The sequence below is a fragment of the Rhea pennata genome, chromosome 3 (assembly GCF_028389875.1).
Source record: "Rhea pennata isolate bPtePen1 chromosome 3, bPtePen1.pri, whole genome shotgun sequence".
Classification (NCBI taxonomy): Eukaryota; Metazoa; Chordata; class Aves; order Rheiformes; family Rheidae; genus Rhea; species Rhea pennata.
In genome coordinates this window covers 25,527,501-25,546,239 of record NC_084665.1, presented here as the reverse complement: position 1 = coordinate 25,546,239, position 18,739 = coordinate 25,527,501, and the positions used below count along the sequence as shown (strand labels likewise).

Genomic DNA, 18,739 nt, shown 5'->3' with positions numbered 1-18,739 from the left:
GGAGGCCGAGCGGCTCGGGTCGCGCTCAGGTGCATCATGGTGTCAGGGTGGCTGCCGAGCTGGTCCTGGCTGGCGCTCAGACCCACCCCGCGGGGGCTGCGGGGCCCGGCCCGTGGCTTGCGGGGAGGGGCGGGGGGGAACCCGCTGCGGCAGAGCGCGGCCGCGGGGCCCGGCTGCCCCGTCCGGCGGCCCGGTGCTGGGGCCGGCGGGCCCCGGGAGCAGCGGGTCTGGGGCCGGGGCCGGCTCCCCAGGCTTGGCCGTGCAGGGCAGCCCTGGCGACGTGTCCCCACCACCACCACCACCACCACGAGGGGCTTCCGCGCCTCCACCCCGCACCCTGCGCGCCGCGGCGGCAAGGCACGCGTGGGGCCGGGAGCAGCGGCCGTCTCCAGTGCGACCCGTCCCGAAACGGAAAAAAGGGAGGCAACAAAGAAGGAAAAAAAAAGAGGCAAAGGAAAGCTGCTCCCCGCGCCGCCAGCAGCAACGCGGAAAGGGGGAGAGCTCCGGGCCGCCCGGGGGCCGCAGCGCCGCCGCACGCCCCCGGGCGGCCCCGCTCCCTCGCCCCGTCGGGGCTCCCCGTCGAGGCGGGCGGCCACCAGCCGGCCCGGCTGCCCGGGGCGGGCGCCGCCGAGGGGGCGCGGACGGGGCCGCGGAGCCGGCGCCGTCCTTGCTCCCGCTGAGCGCCGCACCGCGCTGCCCGCCGCGGGACGTTTTTCCCTCTCCTCTCCTCTCCTCTCCTCTCCTCTCCTCTCCTCTCCTCCCCTGCCGCCTACAAGCCCAAAGGCATTTTCCTAAGCAAACTTTCGCCGCTCCGCTCCCAGCAGCCAGGCGAGTGTCCCGCATGTACGAACGTGCGTGTCCTGGGAAAAAACGGGGCGCCGTGTGCTGCCGGCGCGCACACCGCGCGCACCCGCGGTAACGGCGGGCAAAACGCGCCCGGCAGGCTTCGGGGGGAGGGCAGCCCAGACCGGCTGGGAAGACCCTGCCTTTTCTACAGATTTAATTTTCCCCTAAAGATTTAAAGCAAGGTCCAGTCAGCAGCGGGCTGTAATTGGCTCGGGATGGGTATAAGTTGACCTAAACTTCAGCAGCGCTGTGTATGATGCCTGGTTCACAGTCGTCCATAGTGAATAATCACTCGGGTTTCCTTTTGTTTTGACACATTGCAACCTGATGCTCTTTTTCGTGTTTATTTTTTGCCTCTCACGCGAAAAGTGAGCTGCAAGGCTTCCAGTTAGTCGGAGCCGCGCACTGAGTTAGCGAAGCCGCTTGGCGCGCCGGCGCGGGAAGCCTTGCAAGCAGTTCGAGCGTAATTTACCTATTTCTCTGAAGTTTGTGACCGGGAAGCGGGCGCGAACGAGCGGCCGCGCCGCGGAGGCTGCGGGACACCTCTCTCAGGATCACTAGGAGGGGAGGAAAGCGGCGCACAGTCGGGGCACGGCTCCACGGCGCGCACCGCTGCGTGGGGGTGGGTGGAGGCGGTTTAGGAGACACTGTGCGGAAAACCGCGCCGCGCTCTAAGCCCGATGTCTTTCCTAAAAAAAAAAAAAAAAAAAAAAAAAAAAAAAAAAAAAAAAAAGAAGAAGAAGAAGAAAAGTTGCTCCGCTTGGCGGGGCGGCTTCTGCGCGCGGGCGCGCTGCGCGGGCGCTGCGCGCGTGGGGCGGCCCCGCGGCCGGCCAGGTGCGCGGCCGAGACCACCTTCCCGCGGGCGGGGGGGGGGGAGGGAGGGGGCGAGGGGAGGAACCCGCCCCCCCCCCCTTTTCGCTCTTTTTTCCCTCTCCCTGCCAAGTTCTGCGCTCCCTCGGCCCCTTCCATCCCAAGGAGCCTCCCGATTGGGCGCTCGGCCGGGCCCACGTCACGCACACTGTGACGTGTAGTCTTCCTGTTTCCTTCAGCTGTGTCTTAAAGTAAATCTTGTGGCGGTGCGGAGCGCTCGCTCGGCTCCGCGCGCCGCTGCCCCGCGCGCACCGCGCACCGCCGCGCACCGCCGGCACGCACATACCCGCTCCCGCGCTGCCCGGCGCGCTCGCCCGCTCTCACCCGCACTCGCCCTCCCTTTGCCCAATTATAATATTCATCAGCGCCGAGCTCGCGGGCTGCGTGCGTGCGCGCGCGCGCGCGCACGGGTGTGTGTGTGTGCGCGCGCGCGGGTGTGTGTGTGTGTGTGCATGTGCGTGCGTGTGTTTCCCTTTCTCTCTTTCCACCGGCAAAAAAAAAAGAGGCTCAGTTTCATCGCCTTTGCACGGAGTAAGTATTCTCTCCCTCTCCGCACCTCCTTCCTCCTCTTTCCCCCCTTCCTTCTTTTCTTCTTCTTCTATTTTTATTTATTTTTATTAATTCGCAGTTGCTTGGGCCGCTTTAAATGATCAAGGGGGGGGAAAGAATTAATTCCCCAGCAAAATACTGATCACCGTTATCAAATCTGTGCTTCTTTTTCCAGGGGGCAAAATTGCAATGACTTTATTAGCTGAGTAGTAGTAAATCCCCAATACCTAAAGCAGTACCGGTTTGTAAGCCCGAAGCCTGAATGGACTCCTCACCCTAGGCTGCCCGGTGCTGAAGAGTAAGTGACCTGCTCGTTGTTAGGCGATCCTCTTCCCCCCCCCCCCCCCCCCTTCTCTCGCTCTGCCACCTTTTGTGGACTCCTGTGCTTTATTTTATTCCGTGGCTTGGAGGGCACTTTTGGGGGGTTGGAAAAGGCACCGAGTATTTTACTTCTTTTTGTTGCTCCGAGCTTCCTCCTTTCCCCCCCGCCTCCCCTTAAGTTCGTCATCCCCTGCTTTAAACTCCCGGTCTGGTGCTGTGAGCCTCCTCTTTGTCTCGTTTATTATAGCTGCCTTTCTTTTTGTCTCCTCCAATTTGCTTGTCATTTGCATGTCGCTACTTCTCCTTTTTAACCCGAACGGGGAAGGGCAGGGACTTTTTTCTAATTCGTATTCTTCTTATTGTCCCGATTACTTTTTCATTCCCACGGGTGGGACGAGCCGCGAATTGTGGAAATGTATAGAAATGGGATTTGAGCGGTAGGTAGCGAGCGCATGAGATCGAGCGCAAGTTGCGGGATGAGAGCCTTGGTCGGGGAAAAGATTAGCGCTGTCGGTACTTTCTTTTTGTTTGGTTGTTGTTTGTTCGTGTTTTTCTTAAGGGGAGGTTTACGTTCTTCTCTCTCTCCCCTTGATGGGGCTCTGTCCTGGGTTCGCCTCCGCGTTTCCCCCGCTCCGTCGATGTGCTGAGCGCCCCCCGGCCCGTGGCCGTGTGTTTAAGGGGAGTTAGAGCGCAGGAGGGGATGGTGCTGGCGGGGGGGGGGGGGGGGGCAGTTGCGCGGAGGGGCGCGCGGGGGCGGCCGGCAGCGGGCACGGCCGGCGGGACGCGGCGCTCCGCGGGGGCGGAGCGGGGCGGCGGCGGCAGGTGCGCGCGGCGCGGGCAGGTGCGCGCCGGGGCGTCCCGCGGGCGCGTCCCCGCGCCGCGCTGGCGGCGGCCGTGTCGCCGGCGAGCCCCTGGCTGCCGGGGTCGGCGTGGGAAAGGAGGAGCGAGCGAGTCGGAGCTGCGGCCGGTCTGCGCGCCCGGGATGGGGTTGAGCTCTCTGCGGGCTGATGCCGGGGACGAGCTCTCCGTCCCCGGAAATAACAGATATGGAGGATATTAACCTAATGTGTGTGTCAGAGTAGGGGATGTCAGTCGTGTCTGGCAGGGGAAGCGGCCGCAGACTAGAGGTGCCCTTGAATGCTGGGCAAAAGTTACCGAGCGAGGGTTTTTACACCCTCTGGTTCCCCACAGGTCCCAGGCGCTTGCGGCGAACGCCGGGGTGTTTCCGGCTGTGCAGCGAGCGTCGCCCCAAACCCCACGTCCAGGCTCCGTCCCGGAGCACGGGCACGTGGAAGCGCATCCGCGTATACGTGTGCGTTACTCGGTGGCAGAAGGGTCCGGTGTTGTCTAATGCGGGTTATAGAAACGCAGCCGTGTCGCTACGAGGTGTAAAAGCTGAGATTATTTGTCACTTCCATCATCTGTAGAGGTTTGGCAGTGTGCAGAGTGAATTACACCAAGGCCGTTTTCTTACCCGTAGATTTGCATGTGGCACGTATCCTTTATGTCTTATTCTCACAGTTTTTCTGCAAGTTGCCATCAATCACGTAAAGTTTATGGCCACCACAGCCCATTTTGCATGTATTTTATCTGTTTTTTTTTTTTTGTCCAAAGCTTACCTTTAACAGCTATATTGCATACTGTGAAAGGTTTATTAATACTCAAATATAGGTAGAGGATCAACATTTCGTGGGTTGACTGTGATAAAAAGCACAGTGTATATACTTTTTGCTTACAGGTCCGTATTAAATTGTTCTGTAAACTATCTAACATTCACTGAATGTTGCTGTCTGTATGTATAGCTAACTTCTCTGCCAGTGAAAATCTGAGGCCTCTCACTGTGTATGACTTACCTTTTCTTTTATGCTCAGTTGATAAATTTAGATAGTTGTAGGAAAGGATGCATTTTGAAATTGGAATTTAATTTGTGTACAGGGCAGAATTGTAAATGCTATTATTTATGGTCTTTAAATAATGATTATTCTGTCTCAAAGTGCAGACTAATTGCACTTAACTAATTCAGGAATTCTGACTGAACTGTGTTGAGTAGCATGGAAAAATATCTTTGAAAACTTGGGCTGAGTTCATAGTAGGAATCTTGTGAGCATTTCAGTATTGTCTCTGCATGGAGACTGTGTGAGTTCTTATTTTCCTCATGATCAGTGAAATAACAAGAACCAAACTGGCTTGTAAGGAGGAAAAATGCAAATTTGCAAATTTTGTACTTAGGGTAGCTTGACTTCGCTCGCTCGCTCTTTTTTTTTTTTTTTTTTTTTTTTTCTTTTTCATTTGGAGAAGCTGTTTCCTCAAATGGTACAGCCCACAGATACATGATGAAGGGTTGTGCATCTCCCCAAAATGATAATAAAGGCCTGTACTAATGAGATACTGAGCAACTCTTGTTAGTGAGCTCTGTCAATTCTCCCTGAAGTCGATGAGAATTGAGGGTGTTTGGTGTTCGCAGGCTTTGCTGAATACCTTGCTGGATTGGGCCCTATATCATCAGGTATATTTAAAAAAAAATAAATAAAGTGGTTTTTTATTTTAAAGACTAGGTATTGTAATTTTGAACTAAATCATGTTAAAATGCTTGCTGCTGCTTGTAGAGCAATACTAGTAAAGTAGTTGCTAATGCATAAATAGTTGCTAATTATTTCTGCCTTGTTTCAAATTCTTTTATTGCATACCTCAGCTAAAAGAATTTGATAACTCTTTCTCCCAAGAAAACTTGTGCCAAAACCATCCAAAAAGGTAGTACTTTTTCATTGGCTTGTTGAAGTGATTTTAGCACTGAACAGCTCTGTGGTTTATAAATGTTATCTGTTCTTCGGATTTAACTCTGTTTCTTTTGTGTGCAGTGCTGTTGACCGAAATAATTTTCATCTTGCTCTGCCTGGCTGATTCTGGCAAAGCCATGCTCAGTGGTAGTGCCTCAGAGTGAAAGACCTAAATATTTCTATTAGCAGAAGCGTGTTAAATTTCTTGTGTCGTATTGGCATAGTGGGCTGAGAACAAGCAGTCAGACACTTGACCAAAGAAAGTAGTTGGCTCGTGAAAAGACAGGAGCAATTTCAGCTCTCGAAAGCAGTATCTGCTCGAGTTCATCGATGGATACGCATCAAGTTTAGCACTTCGCTCCCGTGTGTCCAACGGTTGTTTCCTGTCGGTCGGGCACTGAGGACCTGCGGCTGGTGTGTGTTCTCCCAGGCTCGCTGAGCAGGATGAGCTTAAATCGAAAGCTCCTTCCTGCTTCATAGATGTGTGAATTAATCTAAGAGAAAACGATCAGGATCTATGTAGATCAGGATGAGTTTACAAATTTGGTTACAGAAACTGATTGCTGTGTAAATGCCTGACATCGTGTGTGCCATTCTCGCTGAAGGTTTGGGAACAGGAGCTCTTAGATACATATTAGCTGGAAACAGTTTAATTTCTAGGTATTTCTAATGTATAGAAGATAAACTCACATGTGTAGATGTTGCACTATTAAGAAGTTACTTGTAGTTACATTTAATCAAATTGCCTCCTTAAGCAAAAGTTTTGAAAGTAAGAGGTTATTCACAGTTTTGTTTAAGGAGATTTGATTAAACGTAAGTTTTTAAAGTAAATTTGTAAATGAAATTATGCAAACTGTATTTCTGGTGGACTTAAAGTGCTTAGGCCTTCATGGTTTTTGAAGTACATAGGAATGGAAAACGTTCAGTTTCTTGTAAGAGAAAGCCACGTCTTGCAAGTTGAGGCCCTAGATGTAGAGGGTAAATTTAACATAAACTATGCTTGGCAGGTAAGGAGTATCAGAAGTGACATGTAAAGCAAATTCAACCTTCGCAAACTTAAAACTCTGTAACTCAGAAATTCTGCTCTTTAAGATTTCTGTGTAGATATTGACAATCTAATCTGCCCTTCTAAATATGTATTTCTGAACGGCTGTGCAGAAACAAGACGTGTGAAATGCAGTTTTGAGACAACATGCAGCCAAAGTACTGGTATTATGTGAAGGACGTGAGCTTCCTAATTTTTTTTTCTGAGAGTTCCCTATTTATCCACTTCCAGTTTAATCAGTATCAAGGTCTGCCTGTCACGTCTGGGATTTTGCATGCTGCTGTACGTGGCATTTCCCCTTCCCTTGAGATGCCAGTTGGTTTTGGTCCCTCCTAAACTGAAATATCAGCTGGCCGCTCGACGCCCGTTCTGCTTCGCCAGGCTAAAGTAGTGCTATTTCCCCTGTTTAAGCCGAGACGGACGCCGGCCGCAGAGCGGGCAGCCCGCGGGCTCGGGACGGCGCCGGGGCCGGTGGGAGATGCCGCGTAGCGCCTGGGCGAGGGGCGCGATGGGCGCGGGAAGGGCATCGCTCGGGAGCACCTCCTGCCGCCGGCCGCGGCGGGAGCCGGGGAGCAGCTGTCGGTGTGGTTTTCGGGAGAGGGAAGTGGGCGCTGGGAGGAAGGATGCGTGGCAATGACCTCCCAGCCCGGCGCAGGACAGCCGGTTTCCTGAGCTGCTGGCTCAAGGGTACGGCCAGCCCTCCCCACGTGTGTCCTTGGGGGAGACCGGGCCAGGGAGATGGAAACAGCGCGCAGGCACCTAAAATTTGCTGGGAAATGTGCAAAACTTGAAACCTGACGTGAGGGTTTTGGTGCGAGTCTGGGAATGTGCTGCTGGATCTTAATCGAGCATAGTTTAACTACAGAAAAGGAAGGAGAAGCATGAAGTGTTCCCCCCCCCCCCCATTGCCAACTATTATCTTTAAGCAAAATGCATTTAGAATATCTTACACGAGTAAGCAAGAGCTCTTACAGTTATCTTGCAATTAGTTTATATCGCTTTCAAATGAACACCACTAGGCTGGAAGGTCGGCCTTGACCCTGGTTTGTACTGAGCCAAGATCGCCTGCTTAAAACCTCTCGTGCCTGCGGTGCTGTGTCGCCCCTTTCCCCTCACCGAGATCTGGGCCTTTGACTTGTGAAGAGACCCCCTCTGAAAATCCGGCTCTTCTGGGTTTGGGTGTGGAGGGCTTTTTTTGTTTTGTTTTTTGTAGAGGACGTCCTAACTGTTAAGAGCCTGCTGCAGGCCCCCCAAAAACTCCTTTTACATTAACTCGAAGAAAGTGGGAGCCTTGTCTTTTACTCTGTGTACTTACAAGCAGGGCCTGATTCTACCACTGGTACCTAGCAGGATTTTGCTGTTCAAAAAGTCTCCTGGACTGCAGGGAGTTGCTTGCAGAGGGTGATGCTACCTAGCGTGCAGCTGATGGAATTGGGCCCCTGCAATGTAACTCCTTGTTATTTTATTATTAGCATTAAGTCTCCAAACTTCACTTGCTTAATGTGCCTCTTGATAAGGAGCGATTTCTAAAGGCAGTGTCCTGATAACAGTGTAAGGCTCTGGATTTCCCATCTGAATTCATGACATTTTTTTTATTTTTATCATTCTTTGCTTTCCTGTATGCAAGGAGCCAGTAATGTAAACAAACATCATGTCCCTTGCATAACTGTCTCTGACACCAAATCTCTGAAAATTCTTCCAGTACATCCAGAATCTGTGGGCAAAGGCTGCAGAATAAACATAATGTTTTTAAGTATTAAAAGCTTCTTCCCCCCCCCTCCCCCCCCCCCCCGGTTGCAAACTAAGCATTGACTACTGTCTTGATTTTACAGATTATTTCATGCTGAAATTATGCCTATTTGCATGGATAGTCATTCTTTAAAACTAGCCACAGATGCAGTCCTAGGGAGCACGTAGATGTTTTTACAGGTGAACCGAAAGAGATGGGAGCAATTCCAAAAAGTCTGCATGCTGCCTTTGGCAATATACCCTGTTATTGTGAAGACTGTGCTCTGTTAAGCAAATGTAAAGTTTAATATTAGATAAGCGTTGCATGAAAAATATTTTAATTTTACTCGGTGTTAAATTTTAAGAAACAGGAAAGAACGTCCAATGCTCTATGTGCAATGTGAGTTTAGCATCACTAGTTAATAAGTCACAAATTATGTCAAGAGCCTTTTACAAAATGCAAGGAAGTGTGTTATCTTTTTATGCTGTGTTCCTGGGAAACAATGAGAGTTCATATAAAGAGAAGGTATCTTCCTTTCTCATGCAGTTGATTGATGTTCTTTCTTTCATCTTTCCATATTTTTTTCTCATCTTTCTGCATGTCACAGGAAATAAGATTCTGTGTATTCAAAATATTACATGTAAGAAAGGCTTCGCTGGGCATTTGAGATACTGTTTCTGAAGATTTTTCTAAAACAGAGAGATGTGACACTGAACATGCCTTGTTTCTGCTATGCACAAAATTTACTGTCATATATTTTAGTGTGTGAAATACAAAGTCTTCATGCTTCAGCACTGGGATTTACTCAGAGAATGTAAGTTAAGAAAAGGGAAAGAATGCATGGGGAATTTAAAACAGTGTTGTGGCTAGTCACTGCTACATGTGAGGCTATATTAACTAGCTACATTTCGGCCTTTATTTGATCACATCTATGTAAATATTACAATCTTGACCATAAAACATTTTAATGCTTTTTTGCTTTGCTGAATAAATGTTTTCCTAATGATTTAAGAGAGGTTTCCTTCCCAATGTAAGTGTAAATTTGTGTATGTTTTCTTTGCCTTTCACGTATCCTGTCCTACCTAAAATCAGGTGAAAGTTGTTTTGACCTTCGAATACTTATTTACTATTTTTATCTCTCCTTAAAAAACAAAACCACAATTACAGTTTTTACATTGCAATTGAATTTTTTTAATCCAAATTTTATACAATTTCTTGTTTTAACAATAAATCTTAAATAAGGAGTACTTTCATCTTCTTTTGTAACATGTATCTCAATGCCCTAAATTTAATCAATTGGTTGTCAGAGGCTGTGTTCTTCTAATCTACTCTTTCTTCTGAAGATAAACAGTATCATTTTAGGCATTTGTGCAAGAGAATCATATTACTGGTGCTTAAGCAGTTTTTGCTTTTTTAAATCTTAATCCATCTTAAACCAGCGGAGCAGAAATATTTAAAAATGTTTCATTTCAAGCAGAGTGCATAATAAATTGCAATAATTGTAATGTGCCATAAATCCCAGAGCCTATGCATTTTGCATTTTATTCAGGATTGAGGTCAGGAAATTTGGAGAAATTTAAAGAAAATGATTCATCAGTCCTTTTGTTCTGTTGGCCAGGGTCCCAGGATTCTTGAGCTGAGCCCAGCTGACAAGCTTTTGAAGATGGCACAATAACAGTCCAGTGATGCCTGACCATGACAGCACAGCCCTCTTAAGCAGGCAAACCAAGAGAAGAAGAGTTGACATTGGAGTGAAAAGGACGGTAGGGACAGCATCTGCATTTTTTGCAAAGGCAAGAGCAACGTTTTTTAGTGCCATGAATCCCCAAGGTTCAGAGCAGGATGTTGAGTATTCAGTGGTGCAGCATGCAGATGGGGAGAAGTCAAATGTACTCCGCAAGCTGCTGAAGAGGGCGAACTCGTATGAAGATGCCATGATGCCTTTTCCAGGAGCAACCATAATTTCCCAGCTGTTGAAAAATAACATGAACAAAAATGGTGGCACAGAGCCCAGTTTCCAAGCCAGCGGTCTCTCTAGTACGGGCTCAGAAGTACATCAGGAGGATGTATGCAGCAACTCTTCAAGAGACAGCCCCCAAGAGTGTCTTTCCCCTTTTGGCAGGCCTACGATGAGCCAGTTTGATGTGGATCGGTTATGCGACGAGCACCTGAGAGCTAAACGCGCCCGGGTTGAGAATATAATTCGGGGTATGAGCCATTCCCCAAGTGTGGCGTTAAGGGGCAATGAAAATGAAAGAGAAATAGCTCCGCAGTCTGTGAGTCCCCGAGAAAGTTACAGAGAAAACAAACGCAAGCAAAAGCTGCCGCAGCAGCAGCAGCAGAGTTTCCAGCAGCTGGTTTCGGCGAGGAAAGAACAGAAGCGCGAGGAGCGCAGACAGCTGAAGCAGCAGCTGGAAGACATGCAGAAACAGCTGCGCCAGCTGCAGGAGAAGTTCTACCAAATCTATGACAGCACTGACTCTGAAAATGATGAAGATGGTAACCTGTCTGAAGACAGCATGCGCTCCGAAACCATGGATGCGAGGGCAGGCGACTCCGTTGGCCGGTCGGACACCGAGATGTGCGAGCTGGACCCGGGGCAGTTCATCGATCGTGCCCGTGCCCTCATCAGGGAGCAAGAAATCGCAGAGAATAAGCCTAAAAGAGAAGGTCCCAAGGAAAAGGAGCAAGGGCCGAATTCTTTCCACCCCGAAGGCAAACATTTGGCTGAGACGCTGAAACAGGAACTGAATACGGCCATGTCGCAGGTTGTGGACACAGTGGTTAAAGTTTTCTCATCTAAGCCCCCCCGCCAACTTCCTCAGGTCTTCCCACCTCTCCAGATCCCCCAAGCCAGATTCGCAGTGAACGGGGAGAACCACAACTTCCACACGGCCAACCAGCGCCTGCAGTGCTTCGGGGACGTCATCATCCCCAACCCCCTCGACACCTTCGGCAGCGTGCAGATGCCCGGCGCCACCGACCAAACCGAGGCGCTGCCCCTCGTCGTCCGCAAGAACTCGTCCGACCAATCTGCCTCTGCCCCGCCGCCCGGGGGCCACCACGCCTCCCTCCACCAGTCCCCGCTGTCGGCCACGGCGGGCTTCTCCACCTCCTCCTTCCGCCACCCCTTCCCGCTCCCCCTCATGGCGTACCCCTTCCAGAGCCCGCTGGGCGCCCCGTCAGCCTCCTTCCCGGGCAAAGAGCGCGCCTCCCCCGAATCCCTAGACTTGACTCGGGAGACCACGAGTCTGAGGACCAAGATGTCGTCGCACCACATGAATCACCACCCTTGCTCACCAGCACACCCGCCCAGCGCCGCCGAAGGGCTCTCGTTGTCGCTCATAAAGTCCGAGTGCGGTGACCTCCAAGACATGTCTGAAATCTCACCTTACTCGGGAAGTGCAATATCCTTTTCTAAAGAAAAACGATGATCGGCTGCAGTACCGGGGCCAAATCGTGGGGGCTCGTGTTCCACTTTCTCTTAGCGGCGCGCGTAGTAGCCGGGAAGAGAGGACTTCATGCCGTACCCACGTGCCGGCACGGCTCTCGGAGGGGGAGTAGGCAGGGAGCTGCGCAGGGCTGGTGCCTGCGTCAAACACCGGGTATTAATTAGCGGTGCTGCTTCAGCTGCAGTTTGCTGCTGCGTGCCCCATTTCACCTGCTTGACCTCTTTGCAAAGAGAGTTTTTTAAGGTGATCGCCCTCCCTCCTGCCCAAGGAAATAAAACCCCAGTCAAATAAATAAATAATAATAAAAAAAAACCCTCCCCAACCTTTTAGACCATGTGGTTGGGTGGGAAAAAGAGCCCGGCCGGGGGCCCAGGTGCGGCACCGTTTGCTGGTCCGCCGGAGCCCCCGCGGCGCGGCCCCGCCGGCCCGGGGCGCCCGGCTGCTGCGGCGGGGGCCTCTCCCTTCCTGCCCCCTCCGCGCCGAGCCCCGCGGGAGCGCGACCCGCGCTGCAGCCTGTCGCCGCCGCGGCTCGCGCAGAACAAGCGTTTGGTTGTTTGGAAGCCTGCGGTCCTCGAGTGAGTAAACAAAATAAAGCACAAAAGATACAGGTACTGATATATTCAAGCTGCATCAAGTTCTTTTTCCCCTCCCCACCCAGAGGTCTGTTCCTCAGCCCTTGTGCAGCTGCCTGCTATGCATGATTAACCTCTGTTCAGCCATACACAGAAATCTTTTGTCCTAACATACACAAAGCAAATTATTTTGGAAAGCTAGAGAGAACAATTAAATATAAAAGTTCAGCTGTATTAAATTTACAGAACACTTCCCCCTCTCTTAAAAAAAAATAAATAACAAAATCCCTCTTTTTAGCTCAATATCGGGCTTTTGTTAGGGGGAAAAAATACATCTCTGCTTTTATTTAGGCATATCCAGATATATTCAGTTGTTGTTGTTTTTTTTTTTTTTTTTTTTCCTGGAAACTAGTACTAGATTTTTTTTCTTTTTTAGCAATAACACCTCCCACTCCTTGCATCTTCTCCCTTCATTTTTTTTTTTTCCTTTTTGGTCGAAAGGTTTTTCTTCCAAGTACAGTTGTATTAAATATGGATAAAATACCCGATGCTAAAACTGAGGACTCTGCACGAAGGGCAGGGTGACATCTTATGCCTCCTCTAAGACCCTCCATAAAGCAGCAGCAGCAGACGGGTAGCATGCTAGATGCAGCTAATCTCATTTCCAAGTTGCTGAAAGTGATCGTGACCGAACAACGGTGCCTCCCCCCGAGTAGCAGTGAGGAAACTGTCCCTTGGCCGGGGGTATCGCTTGGGGGCAGGTGCGCAAGGCGGTGCCCCATCGCTTCGTCTCTGCTTGGCAGTCAGTAGCTTTGGGTGGTTTAGGTTAATTAAAGCAGGTTTTGGGCAGCGGGGCCGAGGCGGGGGGATGGCAGGGCTCCAGGCCCGGGCACGCGCTCCCCGGGCGCCTCCGTCGGGTGCCCGACGTCGCGAGCTTGGAGACGTTGCGAGCTCCCGGGGCTTGGAGAGCAGGGAGGTGGCACCCGCAGGACCTCTTTCCCCGTGGGGCTCGGAGGCGCCCCGCCGGAGGGGCGGCAGGGGGGTGCCCCGTATGGCAAAACGGGGGCGGCGGGAGGTTCGGAGCGGGCGTCTTCCTCGCGTGCCGCGGCGCAGGCGGTGGCGCTCCCAAAGCCGTCCCGAGGTCGCCGGGAGTGAGCGCTGAGGGGCCGGAGCAGTAGCGTCGCCTCGAGCGAGCGGTGCGGTGGCGTGTTGATCGCTTTGGTGTAAAAGCACTGCTCCCTTCCGGGGAGAGGAGCGGTAAGCACTGCAAAGTTACAAGCGTGCAAACTAGGGGTGTAGCTGTAACTGCCGACGGTCCTCTCCAGCCTTCGAGCGTCTCTCGCCCTCCCTATTGCTGCGCCTCGCCGTGGCGGTCCTCGAGGGAGCTCGCGGGGGCGCCGGCGGGGCCGGGGGCAGGACGGAGCGCCGGCGCGGCGCGCCGTCCACGTTCCTCCTTCCCCGCGCCACGCGTCTTCCCCGGCAGCTGAGAAAGCACGCCGACTTTCCCACTTAGGCGCTAGCAGCTGCAGGCTGCAGTTTGATCTGGTTTGAGATAGGAAGCTGTTAGGAGGAGCAGGTTTCTGAAAGAGCGTCTGCACGCGGCGCGCGTCCTGCTGCACGGTGCAGCTGCGCGGACGGCTTTGCCGCGTAGCTGCTCGTTGGCCCAGGTAGCTGCAGTTTCCAGGGAGAGGTGCAGCACGGAGGCTGGCTTGTTTGTGGTGGAGCCTGTTGTGGCCCTTTCGTGTTACGCAGTTGAATGCGCACACGTAAGAAATGTATTTCTTGAGAGGCAGCTCTTTCTTCGCTGCGGAAAGCAGCATCTGTTTTCCTGGACAATACAGCTAGGATGAGAGCATAGGACTAGCAGATACAGCTAAGTTCGGTTTTAGTAGTAGGCTGAAATACTGAACCAGCCCTTTTTTTTCTTTTTTTTCTTTTTTTCTTTTTTTTCTTTTTTTTCTTTTTTTTCTTTTTTTTCTTTTTTTTCTTTTTTTTCTTTTTTTTCTTTTTTTCTTTTTTTTCTTTTTTTTCTTTTTTTCTTTTTTTTCTTTTTTTTCTTTTTTTTCTTTTTTTTCTTTTTTTTTCTTTTTTTCTTTTTTTCTTTTCATGTACACATGTAAAATGCATCTGATCATTCTCGTTTTCACTGAGTTGCAGAAGGAAATGGTTAATGTTTGCGTACGCTGCTAAACAAGATAAGAGGCACCTGCAGCACGAGTTCGCATCTTAGTCATGAATGCAGTCTATATCTTTGCAAACTGATCTGTTTAATCAAATATTAAGTTTTATTCAAATTCCAAAAGAAACAGACAGCCAATTGTTTTTCTGCATGGTCTTCCTTTGTCATGTCTCCTCTTTGCATCTCAAGAAAAATAGCCTTGTTCAGCCCCAAAACATTTGCATAGATCAAAATTGAAGCACAACAGTAGTTTGTATGTTGTTAAGACATCGATAAAGGTGAAGAAGTTTAATGTTTTCTTCATGGCAGGAGGGCTTTAGAACATTAGTGAAACTTTCTACAATTTATTTATTTTTAAGCAGAGTTTCAATCCAACTGGAATGAGTTTCATAGTCCCAATATGTGCAAGCTATAATTAGTGAATTACAGCATTTTGAAATGAAGAGTTATTACATCTGACTAGAATTAAACTAATTAAAGTTTTTTAAAAAAAAAAAAAAAGAGAGAGAGAGAAAGCAATTGTACAGCAAGCTGGATAACTCCGTGCTGTTGATAAAACCTGTGGGATACAAGGATACTTTCCAGCCAGCCCCTTCTTGTAGGGTTTAGAAGATGCTCTGAAGTTTGGAGCTTTGCTGATTAAAAGCACCTATGTGTAACTTCAGGAGAAGCTTGGCTTCGCAAGTGCAGACTTTTTGCTGGAAGCAGCCTATTCTTGCATCTTTTCTTTCTGCTTGATGCACGTATAGACTAGAAAAGCCTATGAGGGTATTTGTGGAAACTCAGAATGAGAGTAACAGAAGTGAAAGATCATCTCCACTGAAAAATATTTTTGGAAGAGAGGAGAGTTACCTGGTAGGATTAAAGTGCAAGTGAGTTAAATGGTGTGCAATGGTACCTCTGTAATTCTCCAGTTAAAACACACAAGCGTGCACGTAGGTTTCGTTCCCAGTCTTTCCCTTCCCATTTCTTTCCCGTTTCTTTCATTTTGCCTTTTTGCTGCTGCCGTCTTAGGTGAGGCTGCACTGCACTTTGTAAACGCACAACACAGACACCCAGGTTGTTTGAACACTGCTTTAGGTTCAGCTGCAGTACACTGTTTCTCTGATTTTTATGTTCCTGAGCAGATGTCTTTCATTAATTTATGGATTTATCATCTTTTCTTTCTCTCCTTTTTTCCCCCTTCCCTTTCCTTCCCTTCCTTTCCCTTCCCTTCCCTTTCCTTTTTTTTTTTTTTTCTTCACACCTGGCAGCTGGCTCAAGTTTCAGCAGTTATTGTCTATTTTGCATTACCCATAGAATTGAATGTCATCTGTCTTCACAAAGCTATAGCTAAGAGAATTGAGGCAAGCCACACGAGCTGCTGGGACAGAGCTTGTTTGCGTTCCGTTCGGCACCCCTCCTCCCTTTACCTCCTTAATATTTATTTGTGCTCGTTTTCTTTCCTGGCCTTGAATGGGGCTTAGCTCGTGTTCAGTACAGCTGTATGTTTACTGAATCTATTTCATCATGAGTCATTGTGCGTGTGTAAGTATCCTGGAAACAGCTAGTGCTTTCTTGGAAGAACAGTTGCTTTTCAGCCCAAGCACTTAAAAAGGAAATTAAGCAATTGGTCAGTTCAGTTTTTTTTTTTTTTTAATGGTAAAGGGTTATCTAATTCTTAGCTCTTAGGTCTATCATTAACTGTTTTTTTGATATTTTAGTACAGATCAAGTCTTTTATCACAGTAAAGCGTTAACCTTAGGATCAAGATATAAAGATTTGTTGCATTATTGATATCGCTTTAAGACTGCCAAGCGCTTAAGAACAAGTATAATTTTAATAAAAGATGGATTTCTTGGAATTTGAGTCTTAGAACATCTTTTAATACATGTTTCATTCAATATCAATATCCTCTGGCATTATGGCAGAAAATATTTTAAAATCCTAAATGCAAATTAAATCAGGAAAAAGGAATCAAAATGCTTAGACAATTGTCTAATGTGCTTAAATCCAGCAAATATGAGAGCTTTTTTGGAAAGCCAAAGCACATCTTTTAGCTTCTATTGAAAGAGACTATATGCCAAACCTGATATTAACATGTTCGTAGCATCAGAAGAATTACAAATTAAGGAGACTTAGGGTTTTTCTTTTTTCTTTCTTTTCCCCCTTCTACTTATTGAAGTTTTCTTCCCTCCCCCCCCCACTTCCTACAACAATCTCATACCAAAAAAGGATTTCTAGTGTCAAAGTTTTGGTTTGTCTAAAACTCTTATCACTAAGCAAAAGGTGACAGCTTGCTACTATTATTTCACTTACGTATTTTGACAGATGGCACTGCAGAGTGTAATGCTCTTTTAGACTTCTCTATCAGTCTAATGGAGGTAACTGGAGGTTCTTTCAACTCTTCTCTTGGCACAAGAAGTATGTCAGTCATAAATTATCTTCTTTGTAATCATTAAGCATCTAAAACAAAGTGCAAGTTCAGCTGAGCCGTTTTCTGTGTACTTCCAGAAAATAAGAGGTTTTTAAGCTAATATTATCAATGGCTGTTTTTAAAATGCTGCATTTTTCAATCTAAAAATGAATCTTCTTATTTTGCAACTGAATAAATGAGAAGGTTTCAGTAGATTTCACTAATTAGAGAAAAGGATATTCTCTTGAAGAGCTAGCTAATAACCAGCAGCCCGCTGGTAGGAATTTGTCTGAATTTCCCCTGTCGCGACCCGGAATGGGATGTTCTGTGCTGATGTGTTCCCGCCGGTAAGGTGGAGGCACCTTGGCTGCAGCGTGTCGGTGAACTTGCTTGACCTTCCCCCCGCCAAAAAGTGTGAAATGGGTGATTTTTTTTCCACCATGGTGTTTAGGAGAAACAGTCCTTAGAGAAGCTTCTGGGAAGAACCCTTAATTGACCTTGGCGGGGTGGGGGGAGACATTGATTTTCTCCACGTGCATCTTCATTTCTGATAAATTATAAAGCCATTAATTTGCTGAGGAAATGGCAGGGCCAGCCTGCGGCACAGATGTGACCAGAGCTGTCCTAGCACACAGTACACAAAAGAGAGCCAAGAAGCTGGGAGAAAATCAGAAAGCCTAGATTGTTATGGTTAGCTTCACATTCCCCTGGGAACTGTTTTAGTTGCTTCTGTTTACAGATCTAAAAGGTAATGATGTTTCCAGGATAAATAGGCTGCCTTATAGGGTAAGTGGCCGTGTATTGATCCACTAGCCCGCGTTTATTGATTGCTTAGCCCCCAGTTCAGCCTCCTCCTCTGCGGAGTTAAGGGCGCAACGCGGAGCAGCGAGACGCGTTTGGTGGTGGGGAGGGGGGCTCTGCCTTTTGGAAACGCAGCCTTCCTGCGGAAGGCGGCGATGGAAGCAAAGCCGTAACAGGATTAGGGACCAGCTCAAGATGTTAAAATTTGTTGACGCTAATGAAGCAGGTAAAATGTACTGCCAGTGTGAAGCACTGTTCAAAATGATAAAGCACCTCCGATTGTTTAATGTGCATTAGCTTTATTTAGTATAAGCTGCACAGCGTGGGGAGAAAATAAACTTTAGCTGGAATTGCAAAGGAGAGGGAGAAAAAGCTTGCGATAAGTTTTCTGCAGCACATGCTTCGCGCATTTGTTTCCGTAGCAACAAGTGCACGTACATATGGTACACAAGCCCTAAACTTGCAAAATTCCTGAGACCCAGCACCAAAACTTGAACGCTGTAAAATACAGCATTTAAGTTACCTCCCCTCGTGTACCTCACTAAGCCATTTTACAAAAAATTGCAGTGCAGCGGTTTAAATGTTAATAATTCTCGTGTAATCTCAGGGTCTGCAGAATATTTAAGGGGGCACTTCTCCAGCTCTGTACTTTCGGAAACCGCTGGCTTTTTCAAGAAAAGCATTTTCCTTCACTAATTCAATCCCACATGCAGGAAGGCTTGTCACCGAATCACTTGAAAAAGGCCAAGCTCATGTTCTTTTACACCCGGTACCCAAGTTCCAATATGCTGAAAACCTACTTCTCAGACGTAAAGGTAAGAAAATCTTTCCTTTCCCCCCGCCCCCTTCTCTGTGCTATATTTAAGCATGAGAAAATATCGCGTGTGATAATATTGGTGATTAATAACAGTTATTTCTGGGTACACAAAGGTTCCTGCTGACTTTACTCATTCGTTCTTCCTGTTGAGATGTACCCTGCTTGTGCCTAGAGGAGGAGAGGGGAGGCTGGAGGATTTTAATGTAAAAAATACAAAAATTTTGAAATTTCAGAGCAAAATAAGAGTAATTATTACAGTAAATAGAACAGTTTTCATTTTACATATCCTATTAAAAAAGAGATTTCTCTGGTGGTAGAAATGTACTTCCAAGAACATTTTGGAGCAGTTCTCAAGTGCTCCCTTATTGTTTCATTTCGGTTGGTTT

The 18,739-nt window shown here is 48.3% G+C and overlaps 1 protein-coding gene across 1 annotated transcript in view; it reads left to right on the top strand.

Moving 5' to 3' along the window:
* Positions 1 to 1,958: 1,958 nt before the first annotated feature.
* The window catches only part of PROX1 (prospero homeobox 1), a 49,919-nt gene continuing 33,138 nt past the window's right edge, over positions 1,959 to 18,739 (top strand). The window contains exons 1-4 of the mRNA XM_062571828.1: positions 1,959 to 2,247; positions 2,441 to 2,563; positions 9,756 to 11,548; positions 18,242 to 18,351. Of these exons, the coding sequence (XP_062427812.1) occupies positions 9,823 to 11,548; positions 18,242 to 18,351 (1,836 nt within the window). The 5' untranslated portion in view covers positions 1,959 to 2,247; positions 2,441 to 2,563; positions 9,756 to 9,822. The remainder of the gene's footprint in view (positions 2,248 to 2,440; positions 2,564 to 9,755; positions 11,549 to 18,241; positions 18,352 to 18,739) is intronic.